The 17,818-nt window shown below is 35.3% G+C and overlaps 1 protein-coding gene across 1 annotated transcript in view; it reads left to right on the top strand.

The window, feature by feature from the left end:
- Positions 1–17,818, top strand: part of TMEM135 (transmembrane protein 135) — a 235,060-nt gene that overhangs the window by 200,883 nt on the left and 16,359 nt on the right. Inside the window, exons 8-11 of the mRNA XM_025419361.3 lie at positions 8,214–8,360; positions 10,789–10,858; positions 14,365–14,532; positions 17,596–17,659. Of these exons, the coding sequence (XP_025275146.1) occupies positions 8,214–8,360; positions 10,789–10,858; positions 14,365–14,532; positions 17,596–17,659 (449 nt within the window). The remainder of the gene's footprint in view (positions 1–8,213; positions 8,361–10,788; positions 10,859–14,364; positions 14,533–17,595; positions 17,660–17,818) is intronic.

Below are 17,818 nucleotides of genomic sequence, written 5' to 3'. Positions count from 1 at the left end.
TGGATATTTTTATGACCATGTGACATGAAGGAGAAATTGAGGCTTAGAATACTTGACTAATGTCACATAGTGACTTCATATACTTACTTGAAACTTAATGCCTTTCCATTTTATATCATAAATGTTCCTATTTTATTCTCCTAAGTACATATAGTAGATGCCTAGTGAAGACTAGGTATGTAGTACTTTTATAAGTATAGGAGGGAAAAACTAGGGTAGGCTTCGATACACTAGGAAAAGATTTCATATGACTATCTTATTGGATTATTCTGTGGATCAAATTAGTTAATGCATGAAAAGTGTTTAGAACTGTGCATGGCACTTAGTGCTCAAGAAATGTTGACTGTTATTGTTGCTAGTATTCTTATGGGGATAAGCCTTAAACTGCACTTGAAGGATAGCTTTAGAGAACCAGAAGGGAAGAGGAAGAACCTTCTGGGTAGATGTGAATAATGTTAGCAAAAGCATGAAAATTATAAACATGAAACATGAGATAAAGGTGGGAAAATCAACTTAATTGGTATGACAAATTTGTATTAGGGCCTGTAAAGGTTTTATTTTTAATAATGGTCAGAGCAGGGCAGGAAGACCTAAACAAACAAACAAAAAAAGACAAATTTGAACTTGATAAGATTGGCAGTAGAGAATGACCAAAGAGTTTTGAGCAGAGTAGTTGACATTGTTTCAGAAAGATTAGTCTGACCACAGTATTTGGGACACTGTAAAAGAGAATCAGAAGGAAGAAAGATGAAATGATAAGGACTGAGATTTGGGCAATAGTGGAGGATTAAGAGAAAGAGGCAAAGTTTAGACTTGGCATAGAAGGAAATGAAGACCTACTAATATTTTCCTTCTTCCCTTTCTCCTCCAATTCTTGCTATGAGTCAAGTATTGAAACCTAAGTACCTGGAAAAAAAGGTGTTATTAATAGAAAATCAGGTGGTATTCAAGGAAACTAGCTCACCCCACCCCATGTTGACAACTAGGTATCACTCACATCCATGTAAAAAAACTAGAAAACAATCCAAAGACAGGCAGAACAAACTCCACAACTAAACGTAGAAAAGAAGCTGCATCTGAGAGGTTAGAAAAGGTAGAAACAGTGATTGGAAGCTGCCCTCAGGAGGGAGGGAGCTGCAGATGTAGAGAGGGAAAAGAAACAGTTTCTCATACTGGGGAGCCCAAACTGGAAGACAAATTCCTATCACATCTGGCTTTGAAAACCAGATGGGCTGAATTTGAGTTTGTATAACCACCAGGATTTGGAGCCTGGAGCTTAAAAAGTCAGCTGACTCAGTACTGAGCAAGATGGGAGAGTGAGTGATATTTGGGTCCTGCCCTTAAAGAGACAGCAGCCCATGGAGAGGCAACATAGGAATGACAGTTTGCACAGTGCCTGGGACAACCAGGAGGAAGATCTCTTTATACTTATTTCTAGTGTATTGTGGGACTTCTCTGGGAACAAAGGAGCTGACAGGCATCATTTTCCTCATCTATTGCCCAGAATAAATGCAGGGCCACCTGTGGGAGACACTGCACAGACACTTGCTACCTAACCTTTTAGCAGAGTGCCTTGCACATGCATTCTGCTGGGGAATGGCCCACTCTGAGCCTGCTGACCTCAGTCCTGGGCTCAGGGCACATTTTGCTAATCTCACCCTCAAGACCCTCAAGCCCTCTTGTAGTCTTGCCTCCTTAGATCTTGCAGCTTGTCTCTCACTAACACCACAAAGAGCAAGCAAAGCCCACAACAGGCAGAGTGAGTGAAGATGTCTGGACTGAAAGAAAAAGCAACTCAGACACAACAGCAGGGCACAACACAAACAGGAGATTCTCCTGAAGTACCAGGTTCTGGTGAATATGGGACACTAAACTGCAAGGCACTAGAGAACCTCTTCTTTATAAGCCGCTACTTTCAAGAGCAGTAGGTGTAGCTGATTTTCCTAAACACAGAAACTGATGGAGAGAGATAGACAAAATGAAGAAACAGAGGAATATGTCCCAAATGAAAGAACAGGACAAAATCACAGCAGATTAAGTGAAATAGAAATAAGTATGCTTTATAGAGAATTTAAAGTAGTGATCATAAAGATACTCACTGGACTTTCAGAAAAGGGTGGAGGACATCAGTGAAACCCTTGACAAAGAGATAAAAACATAACAGAGATAAAGAACTCAATAAATGGGGGATCCCTGGGTGGCTCAGCGGTTTAGTGCCTGCCTTTGGCCCAGAGCATGGTCTTGGAGTCCCAGGATCGAGTCCCGCATTGGGCTCCCTGAATGGAGCCTGCTTCTCCCTCTGCCTGTGTCTCTGCATGTGTCTCTCTCTGTGTCTCTCATGAATAAATAAATAAATCTTTAAAAAAAAGAGTTCAATAAATGAAATTAAAAATATAACAGATGGAATAAATAGTAGATGCAAAGGAACCTATAAGTGACCTGGAGTGTAGCATAATGGAAAGCAATCAAGCTGAATATGTGAGAGACAAATACTGCATAATGAGAATAGACTTAAAATATTCAGTGACTCCATCCATCATAATAACATTCACATTATAGGAATCTCAGAAGGAGAAGAGAGAGAAAGGGGGGCAGAAAATATATTTGAAGAAGTAATAGCTGAAAGCTTCTCAAATCTTGGTAGGGAAACAGAGATCCTGATTCAGAGGCACAGAGATTCTCCAACAAACCCCCAGACAATAAGGAGGTCCACACCAAGACACATAGTAATTAAAGTGATAAAAAATAATGATAAAGACTTTTATTTATTTATTCATGAGAGTTACAGAGAGAGGCAGAGACACAGGCAGAGAGAAGCAGGCTCCATGCAAGGGGATGATGTGGGACTCGATCCTGGGACCAGGATTATGCCCTGAGCCAAAGGCAGATGCTCAACTGCTGAGCCACCCAGGCGTCCCAATAAAGAAAGAATTTTAAAGATTGTAAATGAAAAGACAGTTACATACACAGGAAACCCCATAAGGCTATCAGCTGATTTTTTAGCAGAGACTTTTTTTTTTTTTTTTTTTTTTTAATTAATTTTTTTTTTAATTGGTGTTCAATTTACTAACATACAGAATAACACCCAGTGCCCGTCACCCATTCACTCCCACCCCCCGCCCTCCTCCCCTTCCACCACCCCTAGTTCGTTTCCCAGAGTTAGCAGTCTTTACGTTCTGTCTCCCTTTCTGATATTTCCCACACATTTCTTCCCCCTTCCCTTATATTCCCTTTCACTATTATTTATATTCCCCAAATGAATGAGAACATATAATGTTTGTCCTTCTCCGACTGACTTACTTCACTCAGCATAATACCCTCCAGTTCCATCCACGTTGAAGCAAATGGTGGGTATTTGTCATTTCTAATAGCTGAGTAATATTCCATTGTATACATAAACCACATCTTCTTTATCCATTCATCTTTCGTTGGACACCGAGGCTCCTTCCACAATTTGGCTATCGTGGCCATTGCTTAGCAGAGACTTTACAGGCCAGAAGGGACTGGTATGATATATTCAGAGTGCTCAAAGAGGAAAATTCTGCAGCCAAGAATTTTCTATCCATCAAGGCTGTCACTTGGAAGAGAAAGAGTTTCACAAACAAAAGTTAAAAGAATTCATGACCACTAAATCAGCCCTACAAGTAATGCTAAGAGGGACTTTGTAAGAGGAAAACAAAAACCATAAATAAGAGTAAGAAAAAAGCAGGAAGCACACACACCCACAAATAAGTAAATCTATAAAAGTCGGTCACGAGAAGCACAAAATAAAAGGATATAAAATATGATACCAAGTATCTGAAATGTGGAGAGGGGAGGAGTAAAGAATGAGTTCAAAGGTAAGTGACCATTGGCTAAACGTAGACTGCTATCTGCAGAAGATGTTATAAATAAATCTAATGGTAACCACAAGTCAAAAACAGTAATCGTAAAAATGAAAGAATAAGGAATCCAAATATTTTGCTTAAGAAAGCCAACAAATCATGAAAGAAGAGAGCAAGAGAAGAAAGGAACATAGAGGAACTATAAAAATAGGGGCACCTAGGTGGCTTAGTGGTTGAGCGCCTGCCTTTGGCTCAGGTCGTGATCCCGGGGTCCTAGGATCAAGTCCTCATCAGGCTCCCCATGGGGAGCCTGCTCCTGTTTCTGCCTATGTCTCTGCCTCTCTCCCTGTGTCTCTCATGGATGGATGGATGGATGGATGGATGGATGGATGGATGGATGGATGAATGAATGAATAAATAAATAAATAAATAATAAATAAATAAATAAATAAATAAATCTTAGGAAAAATAATAAGCTTAAGTAACAAAATAGCAATAAATGCATGCATATCAATTAATTACTTTGAATGTAAATGGACTAAATGCTCCAATCAAAGCACATTGTGATGGAATGGATAAAAAAGCAAGATCCATCTATATGCTGCCCACCAGAGACTCATTTCAGACCTAAGATGCGTGCAGACTGAAAGTAAAGGGATGGAGAAACATTTATCATGCAAATGGAAGTGAATAGAATGTCTGAGTAGCAACTTATATTGACAAAATACATTTTCATACAAGGACTATAACAAGAGATAAGGAAGGACACTATATAATCATAAACAGTACAATCAGATAAGAAGGTATAACAATTGTAAATATCCATGAACCAACATGGTTTATAATACATAAAGCAGTTAATAACAAAACATAAAGAAAATAATCAATAGTAATACAGTACTAGTAGGGGAACCTCAACACCTCATTTACATCAATGGATAGATCATCCAAGCAGAAAATCAACAAAGAACCAGTGATTTTGAATGACATATCGGACCAGATGAAGTTAACAGAGTCAAAACACTCCATCTTAAGACAGCAGGATGCAGACTGTGTTCAAGTACATGGAACATTCTCCACAATAGGTCACATATCAAGTCACCAAACAAGTCGTAACAAATTCAGAAAGATTGAAGTCATAAAAATACATCTTTTCTGACCACAATGCTATGAAATTGGAAATCAAGCACAAGAAAAAACATGAAAAGCACATAAATACATGGAGGTTATATAACATACTACTAAACAATAAATGGGTTGACCAGGATATCAAAAATGAAAAAAAAAAATACGTGGAGACAAATGAAAATGCAAACACAGCAGTCCAAAATCTGGGATACAGTCAAAGCTGTTCTAAGAGAGAAGTTTATAGCAATATGGGCCTACCTCAAGAAACAAGAAAAATCCTAAATAAACAACCTGACCTTACATCTAAAGGAACTAGAAAAAGAACAACAAACAAAACCACAAACCAGTATAAGGTAGTGAATAATAAAGATTAGAGCAGAAATAAAGTAGAAACTGAAAAAACAATAGAACAGATCAGTGAAACCAGGAGCTAGTTCTTTGAAAAGATCAACAAAATTGATAAACCATTAGCCAGGATTCACAAAAAAAGAGAAAGAGGACTCAAATTAATAAAATTATAAATGAAAGGGGAGAAATAGCAACTGATAGCACAGAAATACAAAAAGATTGTAGGAGTATGTTAACGTATGTGCCAGTAAACAAAAGTCCAGGACCAGATGGCATCACAGGAAAATTCTACCAGACATTTAAAGAAGAGTTAACATCTATTCTTTTTAAACTATTCCAAAGAATAGAAGAAGGAAAACTTCTTAATTCATTCTGTGAAGCCAACATTACCCTGATACCAAAACTAAAGATGCTACAAAAAGAAATATAAGCCAATATCTCTGGTGAACATAGATGCCAAAATTCTCAAAAAAATATTAGCAAACTGAACCCAATGATACATTAAAAAATCATTCACCAGAATCAAGTGGAATTTATTCCTGGGGTGGAAGGGTGGTTCAGTATTCACAAGGCAATCAATGTGATTCATCATATCATTAAAAGAAGGAATAAAAACTACATGATCATTTCAATGGATGCAGAAAAAGCATTTTACAATATAGAGCATCCATTTATGATAAAAATCCTCAATAAGGTAGAATTAGAGGGAACACCACAACATAATAAAGGCCACAAAAAAATCAACACCTAATATAATACTCAGTGATGAAAAATGGAAAGCATTTCCCCTAAGATCAGGAACAAGACAGGGATGTCCATTCTCGCCATTCATATTTAACATTAGTACTGAAAGTCCTAGCTACAGTGATCAGAAAAGAGGAAAGAAGAAAAGGCATCCAAGTTGGTAAGAAAGAAATAAAATTTGCAGATGACATGATACTATATATAGAAAACCTTAAAGACTTCACCAAAAAAAAAACTGCTACAACTGATAAAGGAACTCAGTAAGATTGCAGGATACCAAATCAACATATAGAAAATCACAGTATTTTTATATACTAATAATGAAGCAAAAGAAAGAGAAATTAAAAAAGCAGTCCCAATTGCACCAAAAATAATAAAACGGGAGTAAACTTAATCAAGGAGGTAAAAGACTGAAAAACTATAAAATATTGTTAAAAGATGTTGAAGATGATGCAAACAAGGGGAAGATAATCTGTGCTCATGGATTGGAAGAACAAATATTGTAAAAATGTCCTTCCCAGAGCAATCTACAGATGTAATGTATTCCCTATCAAAATGCCAACAACATTTCCACAGAACTAGAACAAATAATCTGAAAAATTTTCTGGAACCACCAAAGTCCCTGAATAGCTAAAGCAATTTTGAAGAAGAAAAGCAAAGGGTCCCCTGGGTGGCTCAGTTGGTTAAGCTCAGTCAGGTTAAGACCTGACCTTCGGCTCAGGTCATGATCCCAGGGTTCTGGGACGCCCCCCCCCCCCCCCCCCCCCCCGCATCAAGCTTCCTGCTCAGCAAGGAGCCTGCTTCTCTCTCTCCCTCTGTCTGTTGCTCCCCCTGCTTGTGTACTCAGGCTCTCTCTGTCAGATAAATAAATGTGAAAAAAGAAAGAAAAAGAAAGAAAGAAAGAAAGAAAGAAAGAAAGAAAGAAAGAAAGAAAGAAAGAGAGAGAGAGAGAGAGAGAGAAAGAAAGAAAGAAAGAAAGAAAGAGAGAGAGAGAGAGAGAGAGAAAGAAAGAAAGAAAGAAAGAGAAAGCAGAGTTGGAGGTGTCATAATTCCAAACAAAGCTCTAATAATCAAAACAGTATGGTATTGGCACAAAAATAGGTACATAGATCAGTGGAACAGAATAGAAAACCTAGAAGTAAACTTTACACAATTATATGGTCAGTTAATCTTTGACAAAGCAGGAAAGAATATCCTGCTTTTTGTGGGAGTGCAAACTGGTGCAGCTATGCTGGAAAACAGTATACGGGAGATTCCCCAGAAAGTTGAAAATGGAACTATTCTACAGTCTAGTAATCACAGTACTGGCTATTCACTCAAAAAATATGGAAACATATTTACATTCAATTTATTGAATTAATAAACATATTAATTCAAAGAGATACATGTACCCTTATGTTTATTCCACATTATTTACAATAGCTAAATTATGGAAACATCCCAAGTGTTCATCAAGAGATGAATGGATAAATGGATGTGGTGTGTGTGTGTGTGTGTGTGTGTGTGTGTGTATGGAGTATAATGGAATATTATTGAGCCACAAAAAAGAATGAATCTTGCCATTGCAACAACATGGATGGAGCAAGAGAGAGTATAATGCTAAGTGAAATAAGCTAGCCAGAGAAAGACAAATACCACATTATTTTACTCATATGTGTAATTTAGGAAACAAAACAAATGAGCGAAGGGGGAAAAAAAAGAGAAAGACAAACCAAGAAACAGATTCTTAACTATAGTAAACACACTGATGGTTACTAGAGGGTAGATGGGTGGGGGGATGGATGAAATAGGTGAAGGGGATTAATAGTACACATATCTTCATAAACACTAAATAATGTATGAAATTGTTGAATCAGTGTGTTGTACTCCTGAAACTAATATAACATTGTATGTTAACTATGCTGGAATTAAGATAGAAAACTTAATAGAAGAATTTGCATTATTAAAGAAATGGCTGTCAACATTTTCTAAGTATTCATATTTTAAGAGCCTGTTATTTATAAAGCATAAGATCTTATGTAAATTTTGAAAAATATTATTTCAAATGATAAATACTCTCCAAAATGTATTTGTATATCAACAGAATCAGGGTTTTTTTTTTTTTTTTTTCCTTATTGTCTTGTCTTTTTTTTAAGGTGAAAATGCCTCACATTGTGCTCTTTTCTTTAGATTTATTGTAGGGAAGGAAGAAATTCCCACACATTCTTATTCACCAGAAGCAGCATATGCAAAAGTGGAACAAAAGACAGAGAAACATGAAGAAAAGCCAAGAAGAATGAATATAATTGCTCTAATCAGGAAACTTGTGGATTCAGTGTAAGTTTTTTATCTTAATATTTAACGTTGTCACTGTTTTATATGATGTTTTATATATATATATATTTTACATCAGAAACAGTGCATAGAGGTGTATTAAAGACAGAGAATGGGCAAGTCAGTGTTAATCTATTATTTTTGTCTGGGCTATAGACCATCTCTGCCTTTAAAATAGATTTGTATGAATATGTAATAATTTTCTATGTCAAACCTAGGCACAGTTGCAGGTGGCTAGAATGGGGAACTTTAGGAAACAGGTTGCTAATCAAATATGCCTGTGTGGAAAGGAGAAAGAAAACTTCTGGGACATATTCAAGAAGATACAGGAATAATGAGTAAGCTTTACATTTAAGAGTAAGAGTAGAAACATTTGTCTTTTTTAAGAGTAGAAATTTTCAGGGCTTTGGAAATGGAATAAAACATCTTTATTTGTATATTATACAAAAAAGTCTGAATTTCTTATAAATAATATTTTTATTGAGTATAGATATTTTAAGAACATTAATGATTTAAAATTAGAACATCAGTTAATAAAAATAATCTTGGTAATGATATTTTAGAGAGTGTTGAGTGAATAGCCAATATATAAAGTTAGGGATCAGTTATGGGAAGATGAGTCTTAGACTCTCATTTCACCCCTGCTGGCTTTGTGACTTTGGGCAAGTGATTTAACCACCTTGGATTCTGAAGGTCCTATATATAGAGAGAATCACACACACACACACACACACACATTTATATACACACCCAGAGACACACACACACACACACACACCACCTCTTCTTTATCCATTCATCGATGGACGGTTGGACTGCTTCCATAATTTGGCTGTTGTAAATAACATTGCAGTCAACATGGAGGTGCATATATCCCTTTGAATTAGTGTTTTATAATTTTTGGGTAAATACCCACTAGTGTGATTACTAATAAACTTCTTAAGTTCGAAAATAGTTATGGATCACATGAGTGGAGAAAAGAGGCAGAGAATCCCTGTTCGTGGAAATCATATCACCAAGAATCAGGGGGGAATGCAGAGAATGTATTATGTGGGTGAATGATGCCTTGGGTATCAGAACTAAACAGGTCATGCATGGCAGAACTTGTCCAACTGGCCACAGTGAGTCCACTGCTGTGAAGGCAGATGCAGGGTAATACATCAGCAGAGCAGATAAGACAGGAAATGGGTAGTCTAGGATTTGAGAAATTTTAATAACAGACTAAGGGAAGATTAAATGACAGTATAGCTGATACCAGTACTTGACTTCACTAGCAAAGATAGTCTAACGATTTCTGTGTAGTTCCAGTAGCACTGGCTGAGGAATGTCTTTGAAGAGGACACTTAGAAGTATGAAGAGTGATGGTTTACATACGGCCACCCTTCTCTGATTTACCTCTTTGAGGCCCCAGCTTTAACCACTCAACTTCACATGGCCAGATATGCCCCATCATTGATGACATAAGTAGAAACTACTGCTGTCACCCTGTCTGTGAAAGGCTGCCTGTATACTCCAGCTGTGCTGAAGAATTGGATTTCCGAAAGGGTTTTGCTAATCAGTGTGCAAATGCAATTATAGAGATTTGGAGCCAGAATATCACTCTATGACTTATTATTACAAATGAGAAAGTTAATCTGTTCCAGCCATGAAGATAATTAATGAACTGCAGTCCGCAAGAGTTATAAAGACAACTCATTTTGGAACATGAATGCTTCAAAGAGAAAGGGGGAGAGCTAGACCCATTTAGATATTTTACTTACTTTTTTATGCCTTAAGTGAATCTGTAGTCCTGGAGTCAACATACGAAATAATTAAAAATCCGTATGTCTTGAACAGTAGTCCCCCCGGCAGAATCATTTACTAAACACTAGAGGACCAAGTGGTTTGCATTTCAAACACAAATAACCTACTTTTGAATTCCCACATGATCTATTACTATATTTATTTTAAAAACTAAATTTTGAATTTTAATACTATATCATGTTTCTTTTCCAGATGTTTTCTCTCAAATATAATTAAGTATAAATTCCTGTAACCTGAGCACTTTCTCATTATGATTGTTGCTCAAGTACTGACTTCATGGATGATTTATGTACTTTATATTCTACAGTAAGCAACTTAAAGCTTCTAGAAGATTTGGCAGAGTATAGAGATAATATATACATATTTTTCATATTTAGTCACAAATATTTACCAGTGTTTTTTTCTGTTCCACATTTAAGTATTTTGACTGCAGTCATATATTTTATGCCCTGTGTCAAATGGTGAACTAAAAAGAAAACAAATGTTATTTTTGCTTTTTTATGTCCCAAAAAATCAAAAGGTTCACATATTTAGAAACAAGTAGGTAATGTTTTCTCCTTTTTTGGTTAGAGAACTTTAAGCACATCTACATACATGCGCATCATTTATTATTTTTGTTTTATTTCAGATGTAAGCACGGACCAAGGCATAGATGTTGCAAACACTATGAAGATAATTGCATCTCTTATTGTATTAAAGTAAGTATATAAAAGTATCACTATTAGCTCTGGGGATATGTATAAAAATAATTTTTTAAAAATTTTATTTATTTGAGAGAGAGAGAGAGAAAGCACAAGGGGGAGAGGGGCAAAAGAGAGGGAAAGTAGACTCCCCACTGAGTGCAGAGCCAGATGCTGGGCTCAATCTCAGGACCTGAGATCATGACCTTAGTCAAAGTCAGACATCCACCAGCTGAGCTACCAGGTACCCCATATAGAATCTTTTTAATTAAAACATGATTTCAAAGTAGATGGAAAAATGGACAATAATTGCTATCATTCTTTGCATTTGACTTGAAGAATAAGAAATTTGTGAAAAATAGGTGACAATTTATCTTTTAGTCTTCATTTACCAGATCCTTGGTTAAATAATTTTAAAATTCGCTTATTTCAAGATTAGTGTAAAACTTTCAAAGTGGAAGAGAAGGTTAAAGAACAGCAAAGAAAGACAGAAAAATAGTTACTAAAATTTCCACTTCATACCATATTTTCATTAGAATACATTTTGGGGGCACCTGAGTAGCTCAGTGGTTGGGCACCTGCCTTCAGCTCAGGTTGTGATCCTGGAATTCTGGGATCGAGTTCCACATTGGGCTCCCTGCAGGAGGCCTGCTTCTCCCTCGCCTGTGTCTCTGCCTCTCTCTCTCTGTCTCTCATGAATAAATAAATAAAATCTTTAAAAAAAAAAAAAAAGAATACATTCTAGAACAAGGCCGCTGGAGTATACTGTGTATGAGTGAATCAGCAGTACCACACATATGCTGTGCATAATCTGGTATGGTGGCATTTGGTGTTGGACTTGCAAAGCTGTCACATTTTTTAAGGCATGGAGATAACTGGAGCATGTCCACAGTTGCTCTACAGTAAGGAAGTCAGCTCTGCCCGCTGGCATAAATTCCTCACTCCCTAATATGTTAGTGTGCCAGTGTGTCTCTCCTCGCCCTTCCCCATCCTGTGCCTGTCATCCCCCATCCTCCATCACCACCCAGTCTGGGAAGGAAGTTATTTTCGTTGCAGATAGTCTGCCACAAGTGTGGCCACCTGCTACAAGTTCTTTAACAACCCTGATCTTCAAGAAATTTATGTTCTTTCTCATCATACCTAGTTCCCACTCAGTTGATACCGAGCAGTTGCATAGCACCCCAAAAGACTGCCTTCCGGCACCCACTCTGGAAGGGAGGGATTGTATCACATTAGTGCTTAAGAGTGTGAATGCCTGTGGTCTGATGTTGCTGCTGGCATGTGCCCAAGCCAACACTACCCTTAGGGTCCCTGAAGATATGACTGGAGGTTAAATCGGTAGAGGATTTTTTCAGTTGTGTGGTGATGCACTCCTCCCAAGTCTGATTTCCTGCCCCACTTGAATGTCGGGCGTGGAGGTGGGGGAAGCAGTGTTGCTGGCAGCCTCAGGCTGTGCCAGCTCCCAGACAGGAGTTGATTTCCTCCAACTGGACATAATTCTAATTTAAGGGGTAACTTCAAGGAGGGAGCTAGGAAAAATACTCTGGTTAAGTCAGAGGTATTTGAGAAAGTTTGGGAAGAGGGGAAATGATATTAAAAAAATATATCTATGTGAGAAAGTTGGGAGGGAATTACCGAGGAAGGAAGACATTGTTTCAAATGTGTACCAGTCCTATATACCTGGCAATTTATCTATAAATTGGAATATTGTCCATGAATGTAAAATTATTTGGAGACCTGGAAGTGAAGAATTTACACTACAAATAGAGTAAAATATTTTTGCCAGCGCACCTCATTATTCTATCAGCTCAGTTATACCATAGTTAAATCATATCCCTGAGTAAATATTCATGTGAATTAGCCTTCTCCTCAACTCAGTATGCTCCATTCATACATTTTGTTGGTTCCTCATAACTGCCAGTCTCTGTTTTGTTTTTGTGCTTTCTGTCGAAGCAATCTGAAATGCTTCCCTCGTGCTAGCTCCTTCTCTTTTCTGTTTAAATGTCACATCCTCTGTAACCTTACCTTACCATCCAATTTAATACAGGCTGCCTGTTAATTTCCCTCCTAGAGTCATAATCATTTCCTGCACAACACTCAATGTAACCTGTAATTATTTTATTTATTAATTTATTTGCTCTTTCTCTAATGAGCATGAAGCTCCATGAAGGCAAGAACATTGTGTCCTCTCCACCACTCTCTCCCCAGTTGGCACATAAGAGGCCTTCAGTGCATATTTTCTGAATACATGAAAGGGTGAATGGATGGAAGGATGAATAGATCTCCTGAAAATAGCATGGAGAGATTGAACATGAGTGTGATCCTTGAATCCTTAGCTGAATATTGTTAAGATTATTAATGGCAAGATAAACTGTGAACACTTCATACATTAAACATATACTAGGCACTTTCAGTTAAGAAAATGCATGGTAATTTATGATACTTGGTCAGACAATTTAATTTTTATGTTTTAGCCAAGTATTAGATAGTTTCAGGTAAATTAACAAATGTTTCTTCATAGTAATTCAGGTTTTTTTCTAATAAAGAAGGCTGCTATCTGGAAGATACAAACCTGACCTTTGGAACTTAGCAGGAATGTAGACATTTTTCCATCCCAGTAGTGGTGAGAGAGGAGGAGGATGGGAGACCAGTATTATAGTGTATTGGTTGAATCACATAAAATACTGTTCTTTTATATAACATTTCCTTTTATGCTAATTGGAATTTTTCAGTCTCTCAGTATGAAGTGACGTTTAAATTTCATTGCCTTAAGTACTGAAATGAAATTGATCAATACTTGTCTTCCTTTCTGTTCCCTTTTGCACTATAAATAGTTGCAGATAATACAAAAGTATGTTGGCAGCAAATATGACTTTGTAGTGGATTTGTTTTTTCAAGTTTTGTTTAGTATACCTTAAGGCTACCATTTCTTAGAGATGTTTTAGCCTGGCACAGTTGAGCATAGAAATAAAAACCTAGGTATAATGATTTTTTTTTTTTTTAACCGGGAGAATTATTTTAACCCATTTAAAAAGTTGATACCAAAGGTCTAAAAATAAAATTATTTTCTTCTGTCAAAAGGATTCCTACTTATTAAGAAGAGTTCTCTGTTAAAATTTCCAAGCAATAATTGGTTTTATTAACTGTTTTTTTGGAATTTCAGCGCTTTTGTTCCCAAAATTCAGTTGCAGTTTAGGAATTATAAATCCTATTTTAACAATATTAACAAGATGTCAAGAACTGAAATTTTGATGCATAGACAAGCTTGGCTAGTGCTTGTGAGACTTTCAAAGTTTTGGAAATCAAAGAAAGTATAGTCACTGAAAAAATTTACCCTTATTTTAAGGCAATTGTTTTAAAATTGAGGTCTTTAAGACTTAATTCTGAAAATACTTTGATATATACTTGTGTGATTTATTTACTTATTTATTTTGAGTTCTGTTTGGATTCTGCTATAGTAAAATTCATATCTATTGAACTTAGAAATTTATATGTAAATTAAAATCTATCCCAATGTTTTCTAGGGTTTCATCAGAATGTTCAGTGTGGGATATTTGATCCAGTGTTGTCTCCGAATTCCCTCTGCTTTCAGGCATCTGTTTACACAGCCATCCCGGCTATTTTCTCTCTTCTACAATAAAGAAAACTTCCAGCTTGGAGCTTTTCTGGGCTCTTTTGTTAGTATATACAAGGTAAGGCTTTCAGAAGAGGAAAGAAAAATGGGAAATAAATAACATGGCTCCTATCAGAATGAGATATGGCCTTTACCCATCTGTCTTTTTTTTTCTTTCTATTGTATTCATAAATATCTCAACATCTCCAAATACACACAGTATATTGGGAATTGAGGAAAAGAGAAAGGAAAAGAGAAATTTCTTCTTTTAAAAATGTTACTTAATGGCCTTGAAAATGTAGACATATTTGCATTTATACATAATACTAAAAATTCTCAAAGACTTACTTTTTTTTGGTCAATAATGAAGATACTGAAAAAATACGAACTTTTTACTATTTCCAACAGCAAAAGTGGTATTAATATATATGGTCTATTTGTATTTCTTAATCATACTTACTGTCTGGTTATTAGTTTAAACATATTTCAGACGCTTCCAGCTGATATCAGCACTCGGATAGAACCAGTGAAGATTTCCTTTTGTAACTTATATAAGCAATGACTTAGTATCCCTCTTAGACCTACTCAGTATTCTTACTGCATTCTCTCAAAAAACTGTAGTGAACATTCTTCTACCCCTGTCTGCATGTTCCTACACATGTATAAGCTTACACCTAAACACATATGTAGGGATCATCCATGAAATAGTACTCTGAAATTTTAAGTAGTGATGTTTGTGTAATGGGAAACACTCAAATATAAATCATATTACTGACATTTTATTAACTATCAGAAATTTACTTTCTAAATCTAAATGTAGATTCCAGATGGTAAAATGTGTTAATTAAGGGTAATTGTACACACACACACACACACACACACACACACAGACATATACACTTTGTTCTTAAACTAAAAAAAAAAATTAATACTGGGAAACTTGATTTTTGGAGTCAATTTGGATAAGATGGTTATGTATCATTTTATGTAAAAGTTTACTTATAAAAGGTAGATATGGGGGAAGTATTTTGAAATGGGCAGGAGAATAGAAGCAACAAATGATAAACTATAGTTAATTACTTGTTATGAAATATTAGTAATATTGAAAGTATTTTCAATGTTTGACTAGGAAACATTACTAATGTTTTTGAACACATAAGAGCTAATAGGACAGAACTTTGGCAATTATATGTTTATATTCATATTCTTTTTTGTTTCTCATGTCATAGAGTTTGTATTTATTCTTAACGTAAATTCTTGAGTGTTACATGTTGATTATCTTCAACATTTTTATCCCAGGTTGGTTATTCTCCACCATCTAGCATATCTCAGAGCATGTTTTTATTTGTATGCTTTAATTTCTGTTACTATTTAATTGTTCAGTTAATACAAACTAGTGGCATTAAACTACAGAAAAATACAACTAGGTCAGAAAATGTCTTATAAAAAATAATAATACAATGTATTCCAAAGCCACATGCAATTTAAAATTGTCAGTGCTGTTAGCATATTTTTGAGAATGTAATTGAGAAAAGGACAGGGAAACAATCCATATTTCTTCTGTGTCTTCTTAGCGAACTTTTTTCATTTTGTAATGTTCCTCTTTATTCCTGGTAATATTCTTGCTCCAGAGTCTGCAGTGCCTGATATTAATATAGCTAGTCCAGTTTTCTTTTGATTATATTTGATATATAGTCTTTCTATTCTTTTGCTTTAATCTTTCCATGTCTTCAGTTTATTTATTTTTTTAATTTTTTTCCCATGTCTTCAGTTTAAAGGTTGATTTCTTTTAGATACATGTAGTTGGTTCTTCCTTTTTATCTAGTTGGATAATCTCTATTAATTGGTATGTTTAGACTATTTACATTTAATATACTTTTTGTTATGGTTTAGTTTAAATCTCTCTTCTTGCTAGTTTTGTATTTACTTTTGTATTCACTTTTTTTTCCTTTTTCTATCTCCTAGATTTTTTTATTTTTTATATTTTATTTTTATTAATTTTTAATTTGTTTTGTATTCTTTCTTCACTATTGGCTTACTATTTATACCTCTTTTTAAATTTAGTGAATGCCTTAGCATTTAGAGTAAACATTTAAAATTCATTAGTTTTTTTCAAATATTATACCACCTCATGCATAGTGTAAGAATCTTACAACACTGTACTTCAGATTCCTCCTTCTCATCCTTTGTGGTATATACATTTATCTTTTCATGTGTTGTAAACCCGACAATACATTGTTACCATTTTTGTTTTAGACCAGGAATCAGAAAATGTTTTCTGTAAAGGACTAGGTGATAACTGTTTTAAGCTTTGTGGACAGTATGGTTGGTCTCTGTCACAACTGCTCAGCTCTGTGGTTGTAGTGTGAAAGCAACCATAGGCAATATATAAATAAAGGAACTATATTCTAGTAAAACTTTATTATACTTTAATTAGAATATGATATGATTTTTACATGTCACAGAATCTTATTCTTTTATTTATTTCATCCATCGAGAAGTATCAAAATATTCTTAGCTCATGAACCATATAAAAACAGGTGCCAGGGCAGATTTGGCTAGTGGGCCATAATTTTCTGACACTGCTTTAGACAGTTAATTTATTTTTATTGAAATAAACAACATTAAAAATGTCTTCTAAATTTATCTTCATTTTGGAGCTCCTCATTTCTTTTTACAGATCTAAACTGGCATTACATTCATTCTGCCTGCAGAACTACCTTTTAACATTTTTGGTAATGTAGGTCTGTAAGGTGATGAATCTTCTCAGTGTTTATCCACCAGAGAAAGCCTTTATTTCATCTTCATATTGAAAAATATCTTCTCTGAGCTATAGAATTCTTTTCTCCTTGTTAAAGTGGGAGTGACTACATCGAAGCAAAGTAGAATTTATGCTTTCATTATGAAAAACCATGACAATAAAAATATTATGTATAATTTCTTAGTAGAGTCTGTCCAGAACTCTGAATAACTTTATAGCAGGTTATTGTTGATAATTTTTCCAATCATATATTTAGTTTGATTTAGAGAAGATTACCAGTTTGCCTCCACAGTCAGCTAGTGACTCACTCATTATAGATGTTACATGCATCTTGTCTAGAAATGAAACAACTGAAGTCATTGCATTTTCTTCTTGATATAGGGTACTAGTTGCTTCCTACGCTGGGTCAGAAACCTGGATGATGAACTGCATGCTATTATAGCTGGTAAAGCAATGATAAGTTAAAATTATTATTATTGGATGATGAACTGCATGCTCTTATAGCTGGTAAAGCAATGATAAATTAAAATTATTATTATTGTATCAATCAGTAGTAGGAATGATGCAGAAATAGTTTCCAAATTCATCTGATTTCTGTGTAACT

Source organism: Canis lupus, chromosome 21 (assembly GCF_003254725.2).
Source record: "Canis lupus dingo isolate Sandy chromosome 21, ASM325472v2, whole genome shotgun sequence".
Lineage (NCBI taxonomy): Eukaryota > Metazoa > Chordata > Mammalia > Carnivora > Canidae > Canis > Canis lupus.
Note: the sequence above shows the minus strand (reverse complement) of the source record. Positions and strands in the feature narration are given on the sequence as shown.